This window comes from Camelus bactrianus, chromosome 18 (assembly GCF_048773025.1).
Source record: "Camelus bactrianus isolate YW-2024 breed Bactrian camel chromosome 18, ASM4877302v1, whole genome shotgun sequence".
Classification (NCBI taxonomy): Eukaryota; Metazoa; Chordata; class Mammalia; order Artiodactyla; family Camelidae; genus Camelus; species Camelus bactrianus.
Window position 1 is genome coordinate 25278333 of NC_133556.1, and position 20365 is coordinate 25298697.

The 20365-nt window shown below is 54.3% G+C and overlaps 1 protein-coding gene across 6 annotated transcripts in view; it reads left to right on the forward strand.

Annotated features, from left to right (window-relative positions):
• PPL (periplakin) overlaps positions 1 to 20365 on the forward strand; it is an 88098-nt gene that overhangs the window by 61928 nt on the left and 5805 nt on the right. For 5 of the 6 annotated variants that reach the window (XM_074346345.1, XM_074346346.1, XM_074346348.1 and 2 more), the window contains 17 exons: positions 3822 to 3921; positions 8052 to 8206; positions 8863 to 8983; positions 9588 to 9713; positions 9805 to 9846; positions 11029 to 11190; positions 11289 to 11396; positions 12333 to 12428; positions 13336 to 13458; positions 13563 to 13709; positions 14256 to 14407; positions 15276 to 15373; positions 15537 to 15694; positions 16631 to 16809; positions 16887 to 17025; positions 18158 to 18351; positions 19661 to 19811. In XM_074346345.1, coding sequence (XP_074202446.1) covers positions 3822 to 3921; positions 8052 to 8206; positions 8863 to 8983; positions 9588 to 9713; positions 9805 to 9846; positions 11029 to 11190; positions 11289 to 11396; positions 12333 to 12428; positions 13336 to 13458; positions 13563 to 13709; positions 14256 to 14407; positions 15276 to 15373; positions 15537 to 15694; positions 16631 to 16809; positions 16887 to 17025; positions 18158 to 18351; positions 19661 to 19811 — 2251 coding nt within the window. Of the gene's footprint in view, positions 1 to 3818; positions 3922 to 8051; positions 8207 to 8862; positions 8984 to 9587; positions 9714 to 9804; positions 9847 to 11028; positions 11191 to 11288; positions 11397 to 12332; positions 12429 to 13335; positions 13459 to 13562; positions 13710 to 14255; positions 14408 to 15275; positions 15374 to 15536; positions 15695 to 16630; positions 16810 to 16886; positions 17026 to 18157; positions 18352 to 19660; positions 19812 to 20365 lie in introns of all 6 variants that reach the window. The other variant, XM_010949777.3, reaches the window with a different exon arrangement.

The following is a 20365-nucleotide window of genomic DNA, read 5'->3' on the forward strand; positions in this document are numbered from 1 at the left end:
CCTGTTCTCTGGGGCCTGCCTGGGTTAGAATTCTGGCTCTGACATTTAACTACTGTGTGACTTTGGGAAAGTTACTGAACCTCTCTGGTCCTCGATGTTCACATCAGTAAAGTGGAGATAATTATATGATTACCCACTTGGCCACCACCTACCTGAGGTTGTAATGAAGATTAAGAAGTGAGCAGGGAGCCTGGCTGTAGAAAGTAAATGTGAGCTCATACTACTGTGGTGATGGTGGTGGTTGCTATACGTTGGCTCACGTAATTTTCTCTGCACCTCTGTGAGTAGCTAGCTGTAACCCAGTGTTTGATCATGTGGCCTCTAGAGCAAGACTGTCTGAGGAGACGATCCTGGCTCCCATTCATAAGCTGTGTGACCCTGGGCAGGTGCCTTGACATCTCTGAGCCTTGGTTGCCTCATCTCTAAAAGGGCAGACAAACCTTCCCCAGGGGTTAGTGTGAGGATGCTGTCAAGGTAGTGCCCATGAACGTGTCTGCTGTCTGGTGAGGTGTGTTCAGTAAGTGTCAAATTACCATGATGACTCAGCTGTCACCCCCAGGTGACAGGTGGAGAGACTGAGGTGTCTTAAGGGTGAGGTGCTTGCCTGGGATGGTCCAAGCAGTAAGTGGCCTAACAGGACTTGGAACCCACGCTTGTCTGACCACAAGCTCCCACTGAGCTGTCCTTTGTTCTCCAGCAGGACTGCCAGGTCCCTGGGGCTGGCTGTCCCCTCACCCCGGGTCCCTTCTGGTGCTGGGCTTCAGCTGGAATAATGGGCAGGCCAGGGAGGAGTCCAGAAGTCACTTTCCTTGAACCTGCCCCACCCAGCCAGTGAGGGGGCTGGTTTGGGAGCTGGCCTTGCCCTGAGGTGGGGCCGGGCTGAGCCCCAAGGGAACAAAGTCCCCCACCTGACCCACCCTGCAGGTTCCCAGTCGTGGCCCAAACCGTCATGGGTTAAATATTTGGGTTGAGACTCACCACGTCTGACTGGTGAGGCCAGGCTGAGGGTGAGTGGCTGGGGTAGGGCTGAGGGGCAGAAGTGCTCACAGTCCCCATGGGGTCTGCCCAGCCAGGGTTGTGGGTGATGGGGGTCAGCCCATGACCTGGCAGCCTTCCCCCTTCTCACCCAGATCCTCCATCAACAGTCTCCTTTTCTGAGCTTTCCTGGACACTCCACTAAATACCAGCTTTCTCCACTGCAGGACTTCTCAGAGCCTTTACTGGCTCATGAATGTATTGAGGGGTTGGGTTTTCCTAACCACCTTGACTGACAAAGCCTTCATTTCAGGAGTAATTTACAGGACTGGGGTTCCTGGGACCCCACTTTGAGAAAGACTCCCTCTTTGGTTGACTTTGCAGAGGGTGTGGCCCGGGTCTTGTTCCCTAAGACTCCCCTCCTTCCCACGTCCCCTCCCCCAGTTCCTGTGTGTCCAGGCCTGGCACATGGCAGATGCTCAGCCAAGTTTTGGGACATGGTTGGACAGACTCATAGCTTCTGTTTGCTGGCCTGTTTCTGCACCCCTCTCCAACTCCCCCAACACCAGTATACCTGCAATGTTGGCCCTGAAACCCTGGAGGGTTCAATTATAAAATTTATAGCAGGAATAATACAGCTTCTTGGGTCATGCTCTGGAGATCCAGATTCAGAGGGTCTGGGTTAGGGTTTGGGAACCTGAATGTTTCACGTCACAATAGGTAGGTCCCAGGCCTTGATTTGAGGAGTTCCACTCTGAAGAGCTGGTGGCCTCTTCTGCTTAAGGGTCAAGAGCCCTGCCCTGGCCCACCCAAGGGACATGCATAGGACCTGCCTCTTCTGTGGCCTCTCCTCATTGGAGCCTTCTGCCCACAAACCCCAGACTCCTCTTCATCCTTCAGAACCCAGGCACCACCACCTCCTCCAGGAAGCCTTCGTTGACCACCCTTATCCTCACCCAGTCAGTCAGGATGCTCCCCTGGTCATGCCTACCTCAGTCTCATGACTATTTCTGTAAATGCTGTTTTCCTCCCAGTCTGGGGATGAACTCTCAGAGGGCAAGGCTGTGTCTGTGTGCAGTACTGGGCCTGGCACACAGTAAGTGCTTGCGTGTGGGTGGAATGATACTTCTGGGTGCTTAGCTGCTCAGGACCCACTGTGGAATCAGGTATAAAAGGATCTTTGATGGAGACTGGGGTTACTGACTGCTAATCTTGACCATCGCTGGCTGGCTATGTGACATTGGCCAAGTTGCTTTCCCTCTCTGGTCTTTGTGTCTTCCTTTGTTTAAAAAAAAAAGAACAGTCAGAGTTGGACAATGATCAGTAAGTCTCCTTAAACAACTCTAATCATGAACTTTTGTGAGATTTACCAGGTGCCTGGCTCTGTGCCTGCATAACCTCACTCCCATTCCCAACCCCCTACTGGGAAAGGTGCAGTTATTCTGTCTGACAGAGGGAAGCTGAGGCACAGAGAGGGACAGCAGCTTGGCCAAGTCTCACAGCCAGAACCCACATCTGGTTCCAGAGCCAAGGTCTTCACTCCCACAGTAGCATTTGCCAGAGTGGTCTGTGATGTGATTTCTATGGGTAGGGAGGAGCGATGCTGACAGATATGACCGGAGAGAACACGGAAAGACCAAGTGAGAAAGCTGTTCTGATTTCAGGTCTCTCTCAGAGAGGTCTTAGCACCCAGGAGGTCTTAGCTTGGTGTTAGCTCCACTCTAAGTTGGCTGCAGTACGTGCCAAGCTCTGCTTTTAAGCAGGAGAGGGCAGGGCTCTGGCTCAACATGTGCAGATGGCCGAGTGTCCAGCTAGAACTTAATGCTGCCATTTTATTTCCATGGAATTTATATTGACAATTACCTCCACTGATGGCAAGGGCTTCTGGATTTCTGTTTGCAAAGGGGAGAGCAAGTTCCCCTTTTTAGTAAATTAATTAAATATAAAGAGTAGTAGACTGAAAGAAAAGTATCAGATATTTCATAACAATGGTGTTTGCATAAAACCTTGTACCTGAATGCTCATAGCAGCCTGATTCATAATGGCCCAAAGGTGGAAACAACCCAGCTGTCCGTCAGTGGATAACTGGATAAAGAAAATGTGGAATATCCACACCATGGAATATTACACAGCCGTAAAGAGGAATGAAGCACTGAGACTCGCTACAACATGGATGACCGTCAAAAACATTATGTTAAGTGAAAGAAGTTAGACACAAAAGGCCTCGTATTATATGATTCCGTTTCCATGAAACGTCCAGAACAGGCAAATCCATAGAGACAGAAAGCAGATTCCTGGTTATAGGGGCTGCTGGGAGGGGAAATGGGGAGTGAGTGCTAAAGGGTACATACGAGGTTTCTTCCTGAGGTTAAGAAAATATTCTGGAGTTACATAGTGAGGATGGTTATACAACCTTGTGAATATGCTAAACACCATTGAATTATACACTTTAAAAGAGTGAGTTTGGGGGAGTGTGTAGAGCTCAGTGACAGAGCGTGTGCTTAGCATGTGCAAGGTCCTGGGTTCAATCCCCAGTGCCTCCATTAGAAAAAAATTCTAAAAGAAAAAAAGGGTGAATTTTATGATATGTGAGTTACATCTTATTAAGTGAGCTCTGCCAACATAGCAAAATAGAAGCATTAGGGTGATGGCCAGAGTAGGGGCTGATTTCCCTACCACGTGCTGCATCGTTTCTGGGAATTTAGTTACATCACCTGGAGGGAAGCCAAGCTCCATCCGAGGCTCCCCGGGCAGCTCCTGCTCCGAGCTGGGGCTGCAGACAGCCTGGGAGGCTGGCCCCCCCTGCCCTCCAGGCCCTCGGCTCACCTCCCCTCTTCTGCCAGCAGCATCTCTAACAAGGAGTTGTCAGAGCTGATCGAGCAGCTGCAGAAGAATGCCGACCAGGTGGAGAGGAACATTGTGGACACAGAGGCCAAGATGCAGAGCGTGAGTGCCCCCACCTCCCACCCCGGTGCTCCCTGTGCTGCCAGCCCCACTCAGGACCCCCTCTGGATCTCTCCTGGGTGTGATTCTGCCCCAGGGGACCTGTGGTCACATCTGGAGACGTTTTTAGCCATCACAGTGCAGTAGAGGAGCATCCCATGGTGGAGGCCAGGGAGGCTGCTACACACCCTCCAGTGCACAGAATGGCCCCACACACGGAATGACCTGGCCCCAAATGTCAGAGGTAGAGGTAGAGACGCACTGAAGAGAGGAGCCTCATGATTGCCGTTAACACCAGCTCCTCCACCCCGGGCACTAAGCTCCTGCAGTTTATGGGCCCATCTGGAGGAGAGCCAGTCTCAGGAACCAGGCCCTGGTTAGGATCCCAGCTTTGCCACCGACTGTGTGACCTTGAGCAAGTCACCACACCTTTCTGTGCCGGTGATTCCCTCTGAAAGGGTAAGAGTGATCGTCCCTATCTCCTGGGCAGCCGTAAAGATTGGATGAGATTTTGCAGATGCAGCACAGGACTCAATATTATCAGCATCCTTACTTCTTTTTTTTAACATTTTTTATTGATTTATAATCATTTTATAATGTTGTGTCAAATTCCAGCATCCTAACTCCTCATACCACTGCCACTGCTTGGATGTGGGCTGGGCACAACACTTTCCTCTCTCTGTGCCTCAGTTTCCCCTCCTGTAAAATGGGGATGACAACCGCTCTGAGCCCGTAGGTTCCCTGGGGACTCTGCTCCATGCACGACAATGGAGCTGAGCTCACACCTGCATGGTGCTAAGATGACCACCTCCTCTTTAAACCCTCCACCAGCCAGTGCAGTTGAGTTTTTACCTTTTTTGTAGCTGGAGAAACTGAGGTTTAGAGAGGTCCAGGGTGACCATGTCAGGGATAGAGCTGGTCCTCAAGCCATCCCAGAGGTAGGGGTACTAGATTTAGGAAATAAGAATACAGGATATCCAGTTAAATTTGAGTTTCAGAACACAAATACTTTTTTTTTTTTGGTCTAAGTATGTCCCGTGTACTATTTGGGTTATACTTATATTACAGTATTATCTGTTGTTTACCTGAAATTTGAATTTGACTGGGCGGTCTGTATTTCATCTGCATTCCTACCTGGGGTGACAGAGAAGCAGGTCCAGAGGAGTCAGGTGCTGAGGGTGGACAGGTCACAAGGGAGATCAAGATCCAGCTGAACCCAGTGATGTCCCGGGGTCCCAGCCATGGCTGCCCCTCCTCTGACCACCCAGGTCCACCCACCCGAGGGCCAGTCCACAGACAGCCCGGAGGCTGGAGGGATGGGGGTGGGTTGCGGATGGCACAGCTGGGGGGGAGGTCAGAAGTGGGGGTGTGGGGAGGGGAAAGGCAAGAGGGGACCCTGCTCCCTGCAAGGGCCCCCTCCCCTGCCCCCACTTCCCACCTTTCTTTCCAGCTTCAGTGGCATCTTTCCCTCCCCCTCCGCCAGCTCCTCTGGTGATTTTCTATGTCCCCTCTCATGGCTTCAGTGGTGGCGTGTGCTTTCCTAAATGAAAACAGCTTTTCACTGTGGTGGGGTGTGTCCTAATAAAAGTAATATGTGTTCCTTACAAACATTTCGGGACCAAAAAACAAGTATAAAGAAGCAAATTAAGATCGAGTATTAATTCCACCATCAGAACTATCATCACTGAACATTCGGTGCATTTCTGACCTTTTCTCGTGTGTGTGTGTGTGTGTGTGTGTGTGTGTGTGTGCGCGCACGCACGCGCACGCCTGTGAATAGGGTTCAGCCCTCTCGTTTTATTTGCTTAGAGTAGTGACTCAAAGTAACAAAGATGTCTTTGGGAGATAATTTTGAACTGTTTTTTTTTTCTAATTCACATCAACAAAACTTGACAAAAGAAACCACGCTTTGAAGCCTGCATGGGCTAATCTTTCTGTCTTTTCTCTTCCTTCCTTCCTTCCTTTTTTCAGAAGAAAACATCATTATTAATTTTATTACCCAAAAGTTCTCTTGAATTTTCCTATTTTTTTTAAACTGAAGTGAGATTCACATAACATGAACTTAGGTAGGTCCTGGGTTCAATCCCCAGTATCTCCATTAAATAAGCAAACAAACAAACCTTATTACCTCCCCCTGCAAGAAAAAAGTACAAAGCTTCTCTATACAAGGTCTATGGAAAGCATCCAGATTTTAAGAGTTCACCCCTGTGAGTTTTTGCATCAGTGGGTACCCATGGAACCACAACTTGGGTGAAGACAGAGGACATTTCCAATCCGTATTCCCCAGAGCTACCACTGTGCTGACCACCGTCCCCGTTGGTCCGTCTGGGCTGGACTCCGGAACACCTACACGCCCCTCTCGGCTGCTTGTTCTCTCGTCTCGGCTGGAGAGCGCTCGCTCTCCCACACAGCACCTGCACCTGCATGGGTCAGGAGATGATTAATTTACTCCCTCCTTTTGCACAATTAATCTTTGACACCATAACTGCCCAGCAGAGCTTCAGATCAGCCAGTGCTGATGGAGCCGATAAAATTCCACCCAAGCCGAGAACCATGACATTTTGTTGTACTTTTTTTCCCTGGCCAGACTCACCCGGAGTGGGGTAATGGTCCAGCACAGGTGGCCTGCAGACACATGGGCCTCGCCTCCAAGCCCCTCAGGGTGCTAGGCCCCCTCCCCGCCCAGCCCTCCCGGAGGGAGCCCAGGAAGGTCGGACTGGATGCCTTCTCTTCCCCTGAGAGACGGTACCAGGCACCGCATACCTCCGTTCACTTTTTTTCTTTCGCTACTTCTTCCTCCTTTCTTCCTTTCTCTGTTTTAACAGCTTTATTGAGGCATGTTCTACGGATCAGGAAAAACCCCCTCAAGTGCGCAGCGCAGCATTTTTACTACCTTCACGAGTGGCACAGCCGTGTCCATGTCGGTTTCGGAACATTTTCGTTCCCTCGCAGGATCTCCTGTGGCCATTTACCGCAGATTCCCCCCCGACCCCCGCCAAGCCCCTGGCAACCACCCATCCGCCTTCTGTCTGTGGACTGGCTCCCATAAATGAATCCCACATGGCATGGCCTTCCCGTCCGGCTCCTCTCACTTGCGTGGTTTCGAGGCTCATCCCTGACGGAGCCAGTCTGTGCTCCCTTCTTCTCACTGCCGAGGGAGAGTCCTCAGGTCACCTGAAAGCCTCTTCAAAGCAGGGGTTTCTCTTATTCCCATTGCAGAGATGGGGATTCTGAGACCCAGCGAGGGCAGGGGACTGGCCTCACTAGGCCCCCCGTGTGACCTCCGGTCTGTGCTCAGTCCAGTCTCTGACTTGTGCCCCCTGGGCCCGGGGTCCCGGCACAGTGCCCGGCCGCACTCCCTGAATGTGGACTAAGTGAATTAATAGGCTGTCTCCACTGCCAACTCACCACTCTTCCCTAAATAAGCAGAAACCCTGGACTCATCAGCGACTTATCAACGGTACCTTGCGGACACCCCCCACTTTGTTCATTCTCGCCATTTCTGTTGGCGACACCCCAGCCTGGCCCACCCTCAGCTTTCACCAGGGCCCTGTCACAACCACTGAGTGTCGTCCCAGCTCTACTCTCTTGCCAGCAGAGCTCCTAGAGGAATCTCCTCTAAGGATAGGTGGGGCCTTGTCTCTGCCCTCCAGCCATTCTTTGCTCTGGCCCTGCTCTGCTTTCTCTCCCACTTCCTCCCCCAACACTTCTAGCCTCAATCACTGGCCTCAGTCTCAGCTGTCCTTTCATGCCACAGGGCCTTTGCACAGGCTATTCCCTCTGCCTAGAACACTCTTCCCTTTCTTCTTTTATTCTTGGCCTCAGAGGGTGATGAGCCCTGGTGCTAAAGCCAGTCCCCCTCATTCCCCCTCTGCTGTGTCTCCTTGTAAACACCAGCTTGTATGAACTTGCAGTCACCCTTATGAGGTTTATCTGTCAACCTGCCTTTCTGTGGGGTCCCCACTGGGCTAGGGGGCAGGGCCATGTCTCTCTGTCCATAAGGAGGCCCTTAAGGAGAGGCTGGGCCTGGCCAAGGGAGCCCCTCTCTGACCCCTATCCTCCTGCCCCTCCCATCCCAGCAGTGCCCGCTGAGTCCCTGCTTACTGTCCCCCTCCCCTTTGTGACTCTCACAGGACCTGGCCCGGCTGCAGGAGGGCCAGCAGCCGGAGCACCGGGATGTGGCCCTGCAGAAGGTGTCAGACTCGGAGAAGCTGCTGTATGTGCTGGAGGCGGACGCGGCCATCGCCAAGCACATGAAGCACCCCCAGGGGGACATGATCGCCGAAGAGTAGGTCCAGAGGGAGCTGCGCAGGGCCGGGGCAGCAGGGCTGCAGCCACTCAGCAATCAGAAACCGAGTCAGGGAGAGGGCTGACTGAATTCCAGCACCTACTAAACACTTCCCATCATCCTCACGACAACCCATTCTGCAGTCCAGGAAACTGAGGCTCAGAGCCCTGGTGTCCACTGTTCTGGTCAGAGTGCGGCCGCCACAGCCCCTGCCTGCCGCGCTGCCTAACCTCCTGGCCTGTGAACATGCTGCCCCCTGGCCTGCTGCCCACCTGGCTCCCCAAGCTTGTGGCTCTCGCCTCAGCTCAGGTGTGCAGAAACCGCTGTCCCTGACACAGCCCACAGCACCCAATGGTCCTTCTGGACGGTGGGCTCAGAGAGCAACAGATATGCCTGTTTCTTCTGGAACCTTCTATGGTTCTGGGCACAGAGTAGGCCCTCAGGAAACATTGATAGGGAAGGCAGGATGAAGGAAAGTGGACAGGAGCAAGGTGGGAGTGACTGCCTGGAACCCAAGGCCACTGTGAACCTGTCCTTCCAGACCACCGAGCAGAAAGCTGAGGCCGGGGGTTGGGGTGGGAGGCCCCTCCTTGGGTTGTAGGCAGTGCCCACATCAACCAGCCCCGCTAACCAGGGTGGCTGCTCTCCTCACTCAGCATCCGTCAGCTGAGGGAACGTGTGACCAACCTCCGTGTGAAACACAAGCAGATCTACAACCTGGCAGTGAAGGAGGTGGACCCACAGGTCAACTGGGAGGCGCTGGTGGAGGAAAAGCTGGTACAGCCCAGGTTCATCTGGGAGGGGGCTGCATGTGGGCCGGGAGACCCTCACCATTTAACAGGTGCCACAGTCCTGCTGGGGAGGGAGTCGTGTTCCCAGTGTTTACCAATGTTTGTGTCGATAAGATGAGCAAGACTCAGAAAGGTGCGGCAGCTAGCCCAGGGTCACACAGCAGAAGTGGTGGCAACTGGGAGCCTCCCGGGATCATTGAGGTCCTAGCAGGCTGGAGGGAGCGGCCAGATTTCTGGCTGGCTGCTGCCCTTCCTGTGCCTTCGCTAGCCTGTCTCCACCATGGAGAAGCCTGGCTACTAGTGTGACCCTAAGCAAGTGACTCCCCTGGCTGGTTTCTGTTTCCCCAACTGTGAAATGGAAACGGCAACTGTGAGAGCCTCTGAGGTGGCTGTGGGATAAAACAAGATGAGATGTGGCAGGAGAGGTGACAGCCTGTCCTCGAGTCCCTCCAGGGCCACTCCGCTCACTCCTCGGCCGGTGCTGTGAGGTGGGAAGCCAAGGCTCACGGGGGACGGGGTACCAGTGGGCTGTGAGTCCTGAGCCCCCGGCCCACCCTGTGCGCGTGTGGTCTCTCCACGCGCCACGCCAGGACAAGCTGAGCAGCCAGGGCTTTGGGACGGACCTGCCGCTGGTGGACCACCAGGTGGAGCAGCACAACATCTTCCACAATGAGGTCAAGGCCATTGGGCCCCACCTGGCCAAGGATGGAGGCAAGGTGTGTGCATGGCAGGTGGAGGGGATCCCTGGGAGGAGGGCCTTCCACCTGCGGCCCCTGCCCTAACCCATGCCCCCCACTCCACCCTCAGGAGCAGAACAGCGAACTCCAGGCCAAGTACCAGAAGCTGCTGGTGAGACGCCCCTGGGAATGGGATGGGGGGATGGGGAGCCCGGCAGTGGGGACAGGAAGCATGTGCTGTAAACATTTCAAACAGCACGGAGGGAGGAGGGAGGGTCTAGCTCAGTGGTAGAGTGCCTACTAGGTATGCAGGAAGCCCTGGGTTCAATCCCCAGCACCTCCATTAAAATAACTAACTAAATAAATCTAATTACCTCCCCCCAGAAAACAAAAATAAGCAAACAAACAGGACGGAGGGAGGTGAAGTGGGAAGAGGTGGTACCCCGAGCCCCTGCCTGAGAGGGGTCCCCGATTGCCCTGTGCTCATGGAAAACCCCAAAAGACCCAAAGGACACAGCTCATCCTATAGTTTGCTTCCTAATTCTTTATTGAGCACCTACTGTGTGTCGAGTATGATGCATGTGCTTAACAGGCAAAAGTTTTCTGTTTCCCTTTTCAAAACCTTCCAAGAAGATCTTCTTTTTAAAACTGCACAAAGGATGCACAGATGCCTCCTTGTGGGCCTTGCAGACACCTCAGCCATGAGAGTCGGGTGCCAACGGTAGGATTGTGAGGAGGCTCTGCAGCCAGGCTGCCTCCACTCCTTTGGTGGGGAGACCTTGCACGCAAGCTCCTCATCTGCAAAATGGAGTTAGTTCGAATCCCTGGCTCATAGGAGTGCTTTGAAGACTGCAGGAGTTAGTACTGGAGAAGTCCCAGCACAGTCCTGGCACGTGGATGCCCATGTATGTGTTAGCTGCTGTTCTCATTTGCAGAGTGAAACACAGACAGCCCTCCTCCCACCTCTCCCTGCCTGGCTTCTTCTCAGATGTAAAGCAGTAGTTTGCTACCGTCCTCCCAGCCGGCTGTGCAATGACATGTTAAAGACAGAAGTGGAGGCATAGCTGCTGGCATTTATGGAACACCAGGCTTGGGCCCTGTGAGATTAGTGCTGTCATTAGCCCCCTTTTGCAGATGGGTAAACTGAGGCTCCACAAAAATGTTTCAGTTCTGTGAGGGTTTTGTCTGTGCTGCTCACTGCTGTATTTGCAGTGCCTGGAGCCACGCCCAGCACTTAGTAGGTGCTCAGTAAATGTTTGCTGAGTGAATGGAGGGGTTCCGGGCAGTCAGCCGACTTATCCAGGGGAGTCCAGCTGAGCAGGAGGCTGCAGCCCTGTCCTCGCCCCATCCGCAGGCGGCGTCCCAGGCGCGGCAGGAGCACCTGAGCTCGCTGCAGGACTACATGCAGCGCTGCACCAACGAGCTGTACTGGCTGGACCAGCAGGCCCGGGGCCGCATGCAGTACGACTGGAGCGACCACAACCTCGACTACCCCAGCCGCCGGCGGCAGTACGAGGTAGGCGCTGGGCTCTGCCGGCCCAGGCGGGGGTGCCGGTGGGAAGCCTGAGGCTGCCAGGCTGGGCTCTGAGCCTCTCCACCACCCCAACCCTGCAGAATTTCATCAACCGGAACCTGGAGGCCAAAGAAGAGAGAATCAACAAGCTGCACAGCGAGGGTGACCAGCTGCTTGCAGCCGAGCATCCCGGGAGGAACTCCATTGAGGTGTGTGAGCCTGGGAGGGGCTGCCTCCTTCAGGCTGGCCTCAGGGTAGCCTCTGCTGTGGGCCGCTTGCACCTGGGCAGCCCCCCACCAAGGTGGGGGGTCCTTCATTCTGTGTCTGTTTGTCCGTCTTTCCATCTTGCCGTCTCCTCTTGCTGTGCCTCCTCTCATTACCTTGATCTTTTGCCATGTCCTGCCCTCGGCCCCTAGACTTCTGAAGCCCATGCGGTGCCCATATTAGTTTGCTATTGTTGCTGTAACAAGTGACCACAAACATGGTGGCTTTAAACAACAAGAAGTTATTCTCTCTTGGTTTTGGAGGCCAGAAGTTGGAAACCAAGGTGTTGGCAGGCTTGCTTCCTCCGAAGGCTCCAGGGGAGAATCCTTCCTTGTCCTTTCTTTGCTTCTTGCTGGCAAGCCTTGGCGTTCCCTGGTTTGGAGCTGCATCATTCCTATATCTGCCTGTGTTTTCACGTGATCTTCTCACCTGGGTGTCATCTCTTCTTCGAAGAATATCAAACATTGGATTTAGGGTCCACCCTAAATCCAGGATGATTTCATCTAGAGATCCTTAACCAACTACATCGGCAAAGACTCTATGTCCAAATAAAGTCTGTGTTCTGGTGGCCATGAATTTGGGGAGTGCCTTTGTGAGAATTTTTTTAAAGCACCACTTTGGGCAGACACAGCCCCTACTTATCCCTTGTGCAGTGCACAACCTGAGCACCCGTACACAGCAGCACTTCTTGGCTCCTCAGCACGTTCTCCTCTCTCCTCCTCCCACTCGTGGGCAGGAGCTGACTGTCTCTGTGGTGGCCACACCCAGGCAGAAGCCAGCTGCCCCTCTCCTCTACCCTTTTTTGGTCTGGAATCCTGCCATCTCTCCCCTGGTGTCTCAGGTACCTGGCCAGCAGCAATCTGCCCCCTTTCTCCTGTCAGGCTCACATGGAGGCAGTGCACGCAGACTGGAAGGAGTATCTGAACCTGCTTATCTGTGAGGAGAGCCACCTGAAGTATATGGAAGACTACCACCAGGTAACTGTTAGTCCAGAGCACCACTTGTGGGAGCACTCAGTGTCTATTTGGCTCATTTGTGGCCTTGGTGCCACTTCCTCCAGGAGCCTTGCAGGGCTGCATCCCCAGGCCTTGCAGTGTCTATGTTTCAAGTAGTGTGCATGGGCACCCCAAGCTTGCCGAGCCCTTGTCCGCCTTCCCTAGGGGCTGGAGCTAGAGAGTCTGACTCACCAGGATAGCACAGGCCCAGGAATAGGTGTGTGGGGTTTTAATTTTGGTAAAATATATATATAATTTACCATTTTATCCATTTTTAAGTGTTCAATCCAGTGGCATTCATTACATTCACAGTGTTGTGCAACCATCACCACTGTCTTTCCAAAACTTTTTCATCACCCCAAATAGAAACACTGTATCCACTAAACAATGGCTCCTCATTCCAACCCCTGGTAACCTCTAACATACTGGGGATTTGAACCCAGGAGCTCTACCCTCCCTTCTGCTTTCTGTTTCTTCGGATTTGCCTCTTCTAGATATTTCATAGATGTGCAGTCACATGGTACGTGGCCTTTTGTGTCTGGCTCTTTCACTGAACCTGATGTTTTTGAGGTTCATCGTTTTGTAGCATGAACCAAAACTTCATTCCTTTTCTTGGCTGAATAATATTCCATCATGCACATGGACCATACTGTTTATCCCTTCCCCTGTTGATGGATACCGTGTTGTTTCCACCAGAATGTATGTTTTTAACAAGAGGTCCGCACATTAGTCTTACGAGTATGTCGTGTGGGGGCACCTGAACTCAGATGACACTAATGGAACTAACTCCTGTTTGGGTGTCTCAGCCCCACTGGGGAGCTGGCTTAAAGCCATAGCCAGGCATCCTAGTGGTTTCCTGTCCGTAATAAGGCCACCTGGTCTCCCCTAGTTCCACAAAGACGTGAAGGACGCCCAGGAGCTGCTGCGCAAGGTGGACTCGGACCTGAACCAGAAGTACAGCCCTGACTTCAAAGACCGATACCAGATTGAATTGCTGCTGCGGGAGCTGGATGTGAGTGGTGCCCAGGCAGGGCCCTGCCCAGCTCCCTACCTGCCGACCGGGCACTGCCTCCTGCCCCAGGAAGGTCTCACCTAGGCGCTCTTCTCCGCATTCAGGACCAAGAGAAGGCTCTGGACAAGTATGAGCATGTGGTGCGGGGCCTGCAGAAGCGAGGGCAGCAGGTGGTGCCCCTCAAGTACCGCCGGGAGACGCCACTGCAACCCATCCCCGTGGAGGCCCTCTGTGACTTTGAGGGTGACCAGGTGAGCCACTGCCCAGACGCCCCAGGTGCCCCAGGCAGGCTGAGCCCAGGTCTGCCTCTTCTCATGTCACTGAAAGGCTTTAGGGGTGGCATGGCTATATGTAGGGACTTGAATGTTTTCAGGAACCTGTGTTCATCTCTGTCATTGGGGTCACTCTCTGCCAACCCCCCGCACCACCCCAACTGCGACCCTGGCCTGTTCTGCCAGTTTAGCAGCCCCAGTCATTCCAGCAGAACTCCCAGTGGAGGTTCTCACTGGCCCACTCTGAGTCACATGTCCATCCCAAGAAGTCAGGGAAGGAAGGGATAAGAGCACACGGGACTGCAGGGTGTGGGGGTGCACCCAAAGGGAAATCCAGGCAGGTGCTGGGCCGGCAGCCCCAACACATGTTCCCTTGGTGTTGCCCCATCTTGGGAAGGGTCTAGGAGACAGGCTAAGACTCCCCAGGTCTCAGAGTGAGAGGCAGGGATGAGACTGTACTGGGCCCCTGGCCACTGACCGGGGCAGGTTTCTCTGTGCGTTCTGACTGGCCTGTCCTCTTGCCAGGGCCTGATCTCTCGGGGCTACAGCTACACCCTGCAGAGGAACAACGGGGACAGCTGGGAGCTCACGGACAGCGCAGGGAACAAGCTGACTGCCCCAGCCGTCTGCTTCATGATCCCCCCCACTGACCCCGAGGCCCTGGCTCTGGCCGACAGGTACAGTGTTGGCTGGCCCCACTACCTTGACCCCCCATCTCAGCCTCAGGGTGCCACTAACACCCCACAGCTGCAGATCCCATTGGCCAGGCTGATGTGTGGTGTGTAAGCACAGTTCAGAGAGTAGTTCCTCTGCCAGTGCCTCTGGGCCTTTGCACATGCTGCTCCCTCTACCCGGACACCTACCCACTGCCTTACAGGCTCAGGCCTCTTGGCTTGAAGACCCAGCCCAGGTGTCACCTCTCCTTTGAAGCCTTCCCTGACTGCACCCTCATCCCCCACGCTGGCTCCAGGGAAAGGGCTGCTGGCTCCAGGGAAAGGGGTGCTGCCTCTTGGCTCTCAAGCACCTTCTCCCACCTCTTGTGCTGCTCTCATTAGGGTGCTTTGTGTCTGTGTCAGTCTCACTGGGCAGACGCTCTTTAGGATTTACTATTTCCAGGGCCTTGTTCAGTACCTGGTGCAAAGCAAGTATCCAAGAACTCTTTCTGAATGAGTGATTCAAGGAATTCCTTCATTTATTTATTCAGCAAATATGTGTTGAGCATCTTCTCTGTACTCCCTCAGAGGTAACATCTTGGTGGAGAAAACAAAGGAGTAAACAAGATAATTTTAGATAGTAAGATTTGCTATGAAGTGGAGAGAGAGACACACAGAAAGGAAGGAGGGAAGGGAGGGTCCACTGAACCCAGGAGCAAGGACAGACCAGGGTTTGAGTAAACCCTTCCCATGTGTCATTTTCACTTTCCGACACATTTTGATGAGCCGCCTGACTCCCTGGGGCTGTCTGTCCAGCCACCCTGGGCCCTGCAGCCGTGGGTGGTGGGGGCATGGGCTGCCCCGGGTCCCCAGCCCGTTTTTGCTGTCACAGCCTGGGCAGCCAGTACCAGAGCCTGCGGCAGAAGGCGGCCGGGAGCAGAAGCGCACTCCAGCAGCGGCATGAGGTGCTGAAGGCAGAGAGCCTTGGAGGTGGGTGCCCGGGCCACTGCCCAAGGCTTTGGGGAGGGGCCAGGCCCAGGGTCTGTGCTGCAGATGGGATGGCAGGGGTTGGGGAGGCCGAGCTGGCCTCAGTGGCCCCTTCCCTGGCCTCACGCCCCACCACTGCCACCTGATTGTGATTTCCCTCTGGCAGATGCCTCCGACCTCCAGGGGCGGCAGCTGCTGGCTGCTTTGGACAAGGTGGCCAGCGACCTGGACCGGCAGGAGAAGGCCATCACGGGGCTCCTGCGGCCACCGCTGGAGCAGGGCCGGGCCGTGCAGGACAGTGCCGAGCGGGCCAAGCACCTCAAGGTACTGCCGGGCTGGGGGCACGGGCTGGCCCACTGGCTCTCAGGGGCCCCTGCTTGACAGGGACCACCTACCGCATGTATCAGGTAGGCCAAGTCATAGGGTAAGGGGGCTGTTTTAGGCCGAGGATTAAGGAGGTGCCTGAGGCCTGGCACCCCCCACAGACACATCCCCAGGGGAAAGGGCTGGTGGAGCTGAGGCCGCCTCTGCCCAGCTTGTCGCCGTGGGCTCGTGGCAGTGCTGACAACAGCAGTGAGTGCGCCCGAGGACCTCAGCACCAATCCAAGAGGCCACGGTGCAGGGCGGCTCACAGGCTCTGGAGCTGCAGAGCCGTCTCACTGGCCACTTGACCGTAGACACACTGTTTAAGCCCAGTCCTCAGTTTCTTCAGTGAAATAGGCTGGTCCCCACTCGCGGGGCGTCAGGATGGGGTGAGTTGAGGCACATGATGCCATCTACTGCTCACCTGTTTCAAGTTTCCTGAGTCCTCCATATCCTCTGTGGTGAGCACGACCGTTCCTGGTTTACAGAAGAGGAACGGGGCTTGGAGGAAGTGCCATGGCCTTGATGGGGCCACATCAGGGCCATTAGGGGCCAAGTCAGGGCCCAGAGGACACCTGGTACAGGGGTGGGGGCGTGACTGGGCCCCATGTCCCCTCCTAAGCTGCTTGGAGTCCTACCTACTTCATAAGGTCACCCCCAGAGATGAAAAAATCATCCATGTAAAGTAGTGGGAGCAGTAAATGCTTGATGATTCCCTATTAGTTTTCATGGCTCATAAGTCACCACCCCCTACATCAGAATTCCCTGGGATGCTCATTACAAATGCAGGCTCCTGGCTGGCTCCCCTGAGCCCTAGTTAGGCTCCCTGGGGAGGAGGTCCCTGGGGGGAGGCAGGCTGACGGCTGTGTTCAATGCGAGGGGCTCTGATCCCCACAGAACATCACCAACGAGCTGCTGCGGATCGAGCCCGAGAAGGCACGCAGCACAGCCGAGGGCGAGGCGTTCGTGCGGGCCCTCCCGGACGGCGGCAGCGCGGCCCTGCTGAGGACGCGGGTGGAGGACACACACCGCAGATACGAGCACCTGGTGCAGCTGCTGGACGCGGCCCAGGAAAAGTGGGTGCAGCGGGCAGCAGGGAGGCCTGGTGGGTCCAGGGCCAGGTCCCCCCCCAACTGCTGACCTGTGTCCTCAGGGTCGACATTGCCAACCGTCTGGAGAAGAGCCTGCAGCAGGGCCGGGAGGTGCTGGCCATGTACGAGAACCAGCTGGCCCAGGACGACACGGTGCCCGAGAGTGGCCGTGCCCTGGACAGCAAAAGGCAGGAGCTGGCGGTAGGTCTGGGGATCCTGGGCCTTGGGAGCTTTCTCTGAGCTGGGCATGGGCCCCGGACACCCCTAACCCCCACCTCTGGACAGTTGAGAGGCCCGAGGCCCAGGGCAGCAAGTCCCTCCAGGTTTGGAGTCCCAGCTGTGCCGGGGTTTGGGTGGCCTGTGAAAATCAGGTGCTAGTTTCTTCAAGTCAAATATCCACATAATCCCTCCAGACTCCCAGTATCTCTGGGTGAGCAGATCTGGCCACCGGGGCCCGCACGCCCACGGGGCAGGTCAGCCGGGTGGAGGAGCCTCTGCCCCAGCCCAGCAGGTGCTGTCTTCACAGCTGCCACTGGGCCCGCTCCAGGCACCGGAGTCTGTGAGCCTGAGGGAGGCCCCTTATTCACGCCCCATCTCACAAAACCCCGCCACGTGCTGAGAGCCTCACCTCAGAGCCCAGGAAGTGGGCTCCGAAAACAGAGCCTTCGCCGAGGCCACTCTGGGCCCGGGCCAGGTGTCACAGGCACATGCTGCCCGCCGCAGGGTTTTAGAAGTTAGATTCCACATATGAGTGATATGATAGGGTATTTTTCTTTCTCTTTCTGGCTTCCTTCACTTAGAATGATGAACAAAACAGAAACAGACTTGCAGATGTAGTAAACAATCGTATGGTCACCAGGGAAGGGATAAATTTGGGAGTTTGAGATTTACAAATGTTAGCCACTATATATAAAAATAGATTTTTAAAAAGAGTTTCTGCTGTATAGCACAGGGAACTATATTCAATATCTTGTAATAACCTTCAAAGAAAAAAATATGAAAACGAATATATGTATGTACCTGCATGACTGGGACACTGCTGTACAGCAGAAATGGACACATTGTCACTGATGGTACTTCAATTAAAAGAAAAAAAAGTTAGTTTTTCTGGGGTATTGTTTATCACAATGAAATGGAAATTGCAGAGATGACCGTAGGTTCGAGGAGAAACTCAGGGGCAAAGCCCCTGTGCCTGCTCAGTCTTCCCACCCTCTCAGAGCTGGCAGCCCCAAGCGCCCTGAGGGGCCACGCATCCGGGGGAGGGGGTGGTCACGCGTCCTGGTCCCTGGAGCTCTGGCCACAGCACCCGCCGTCTGCCTCTCTGCCCCGGCAGGCCATGGCCTCCGAGCTGCAGACCCAGAAGGCCCTCCTCGGGGAGGTGGAGCAGAACCTGCAGGCGGCCAAGCAGTGCTCCAGCTCGCTGGCCAGCCGCTTCCAGGAGCACTGCCCGGACCTGGAGCGCCAGGAGGCCGAGGTGCACAAGCTGGGCCAGCGCTTTAACAACCTCTGCCAGCAGGTTGAGCTCAGGTGAGGGCGCCGCGGTGGGGGCGGTGGCCTTGGCTCAGCTGGTCTGCCTTAAAGCACCAGAGTGGGACCTGTGCAAACACTACCAAAGGCTGTGTTTTCTAAATAATTTCCCCTTTTCGAAAAAAGCAATACATGTACAAAGTATGAAACTCAGGTGATAGTGACCAGCCCCCCAACCAAGACAGGCACTGTTCCCAGTCCCTGTGTCTCTCTCCAAAAAGGTTCTGTATAAGCGAATGACAACATGCCACGTTTTGCTGTATTTTCCCTGTCGTTTATTTTGCCGGCCTCATGAGACACTAACTGTTCCCTCCTACCCTTCTGTTTCCTGGGAGGGTTTCCGTAGACTTGATATTGCTTCCTTAAATCTTTGTAGAATTCACCTTCTGGGACTGCAGTTTGTTTGTTTGTTTGTTTTTTGTGAGGAGGTTTGTAACTACCAATTCAACCTCTGTAAGAGATATTGGACTATTTGAGTCATCTCATTCTTGAGTCAACTTCAGAAATCTGTGTCTTTCAAGGGCACATCGTCCTCATCAAATAGTTGAGTTTAATTGGCATAAAATTGTTCGTAATGTTCTCTTACGCTTTAACGTCCGCAGAAGCTGAGGGGAGGTCCTCTCCCTCATTCCTGACGTTATGTCTTCTTTTGTTGTATTTGTTTATTCTTTTCTCCCCTGATCATTCTGTCTGAGGTTTATCGATTTATTGACTGTTTCAAAGAACCAGCTCTGGTGTCAGTGACCTCCCTCCTGTCTCCCTGTTTGCTGTTCTGGTGACATCTGCTCAGTGTCATTCCCTACTCTTGCTTAGTTTTAGTTTCTCTTTGCTCGTCTTCTTCTTCCTAAAGGTAGAATCCTAGATTGTTGGTTTGAGAGCTTCCTTTTTGCTAGCCTAAGCACTTAGGTTATTTCCCACTAAGCACTGCTTCACTAAGATACAAATGTGATGGTTTTATTTTTGGTGAGTTCAGATTTCCTCGCCTCCCTTGTGATGTCTCCTTGGCCCTGTGGGTTATTTAGGTTCTAGAACACACAGTGGGCAGCCCCGCGAGTCAGCACATGTGGCCCTCCCTGCCCTTACAGCGGCCGTGCAGTGTTCCAACTCCACAGTCCATCATTTACCTAACTACTCCGTTTCCAGTGACTGGTTAGGCTATTTCTAGTTAAATTACATTTGGTTTCCTGACCCATCCCTCCCCGCTGTTAAAAAATGAGCACAGGTGATTTCTTCAAAAAAGGATGGCGAGCAGCTTTCAGCGAGGCGTCCACTCCCCCATGCCGAGGCCTGACCGGCTTTGTCCCCGCAGGGCCCGGAGCCTGCAGAGTGCCCAGGCTGCCCACGGTGACTTCCGCAGCAGCCGCGACCGCCTGCTCCAGTTCCTGTCCCGCATCCCCAGCTACGAGCCCCAGGAGACAGACAGCCTCGGCCAGATGGAGACCAAGCTCAACAACCAGAAGGTAAGACGGCTGCTTCCACGTTTGTGGGTGGTGGCTGGGGCCGGGCAGCGGTCTGGCAGGGCTGCGTCCTCGCTGGCAGGCTCCCAGCACCTGAGTCTCTGAGAGCAAGGACAGTGTCTCCCTCACCTCTCCCGCCTCTGTGTCCAGCACAGAGTGGACATTCCACACTGGCTAAATCAGCAAAAGCTACAGAAACACAAGAGGAGCCCTCATGGGGAAAAACTCCATTTCCAAAGCCCCACGTCTTGGCTCCCCACAAGGCAGCAGGGCCCTGGGGGGAAAGACGAGGAACAGGAAACCCAATAGCCTAGGCTCAGATCCCGCTGCCACCCCTACCGCCCGTGTGCCCAGGGGCCAGTCTCTGAGCCTCGCTTTCCTCATTTATAAACTGGAGCTAAGGTGGTGCTTACCTCACAGGATTAAGTGGGATAATCTAAGATACTGGAATGGTGCGTGACATTTCAAAGCACTCAATAAACATTAGTTTCCTGGCAGAGATAATTATCCTTCTTGGCCCTTCTTCTCAGGGCCTTAGAATTGCCTTTCGTAACAGA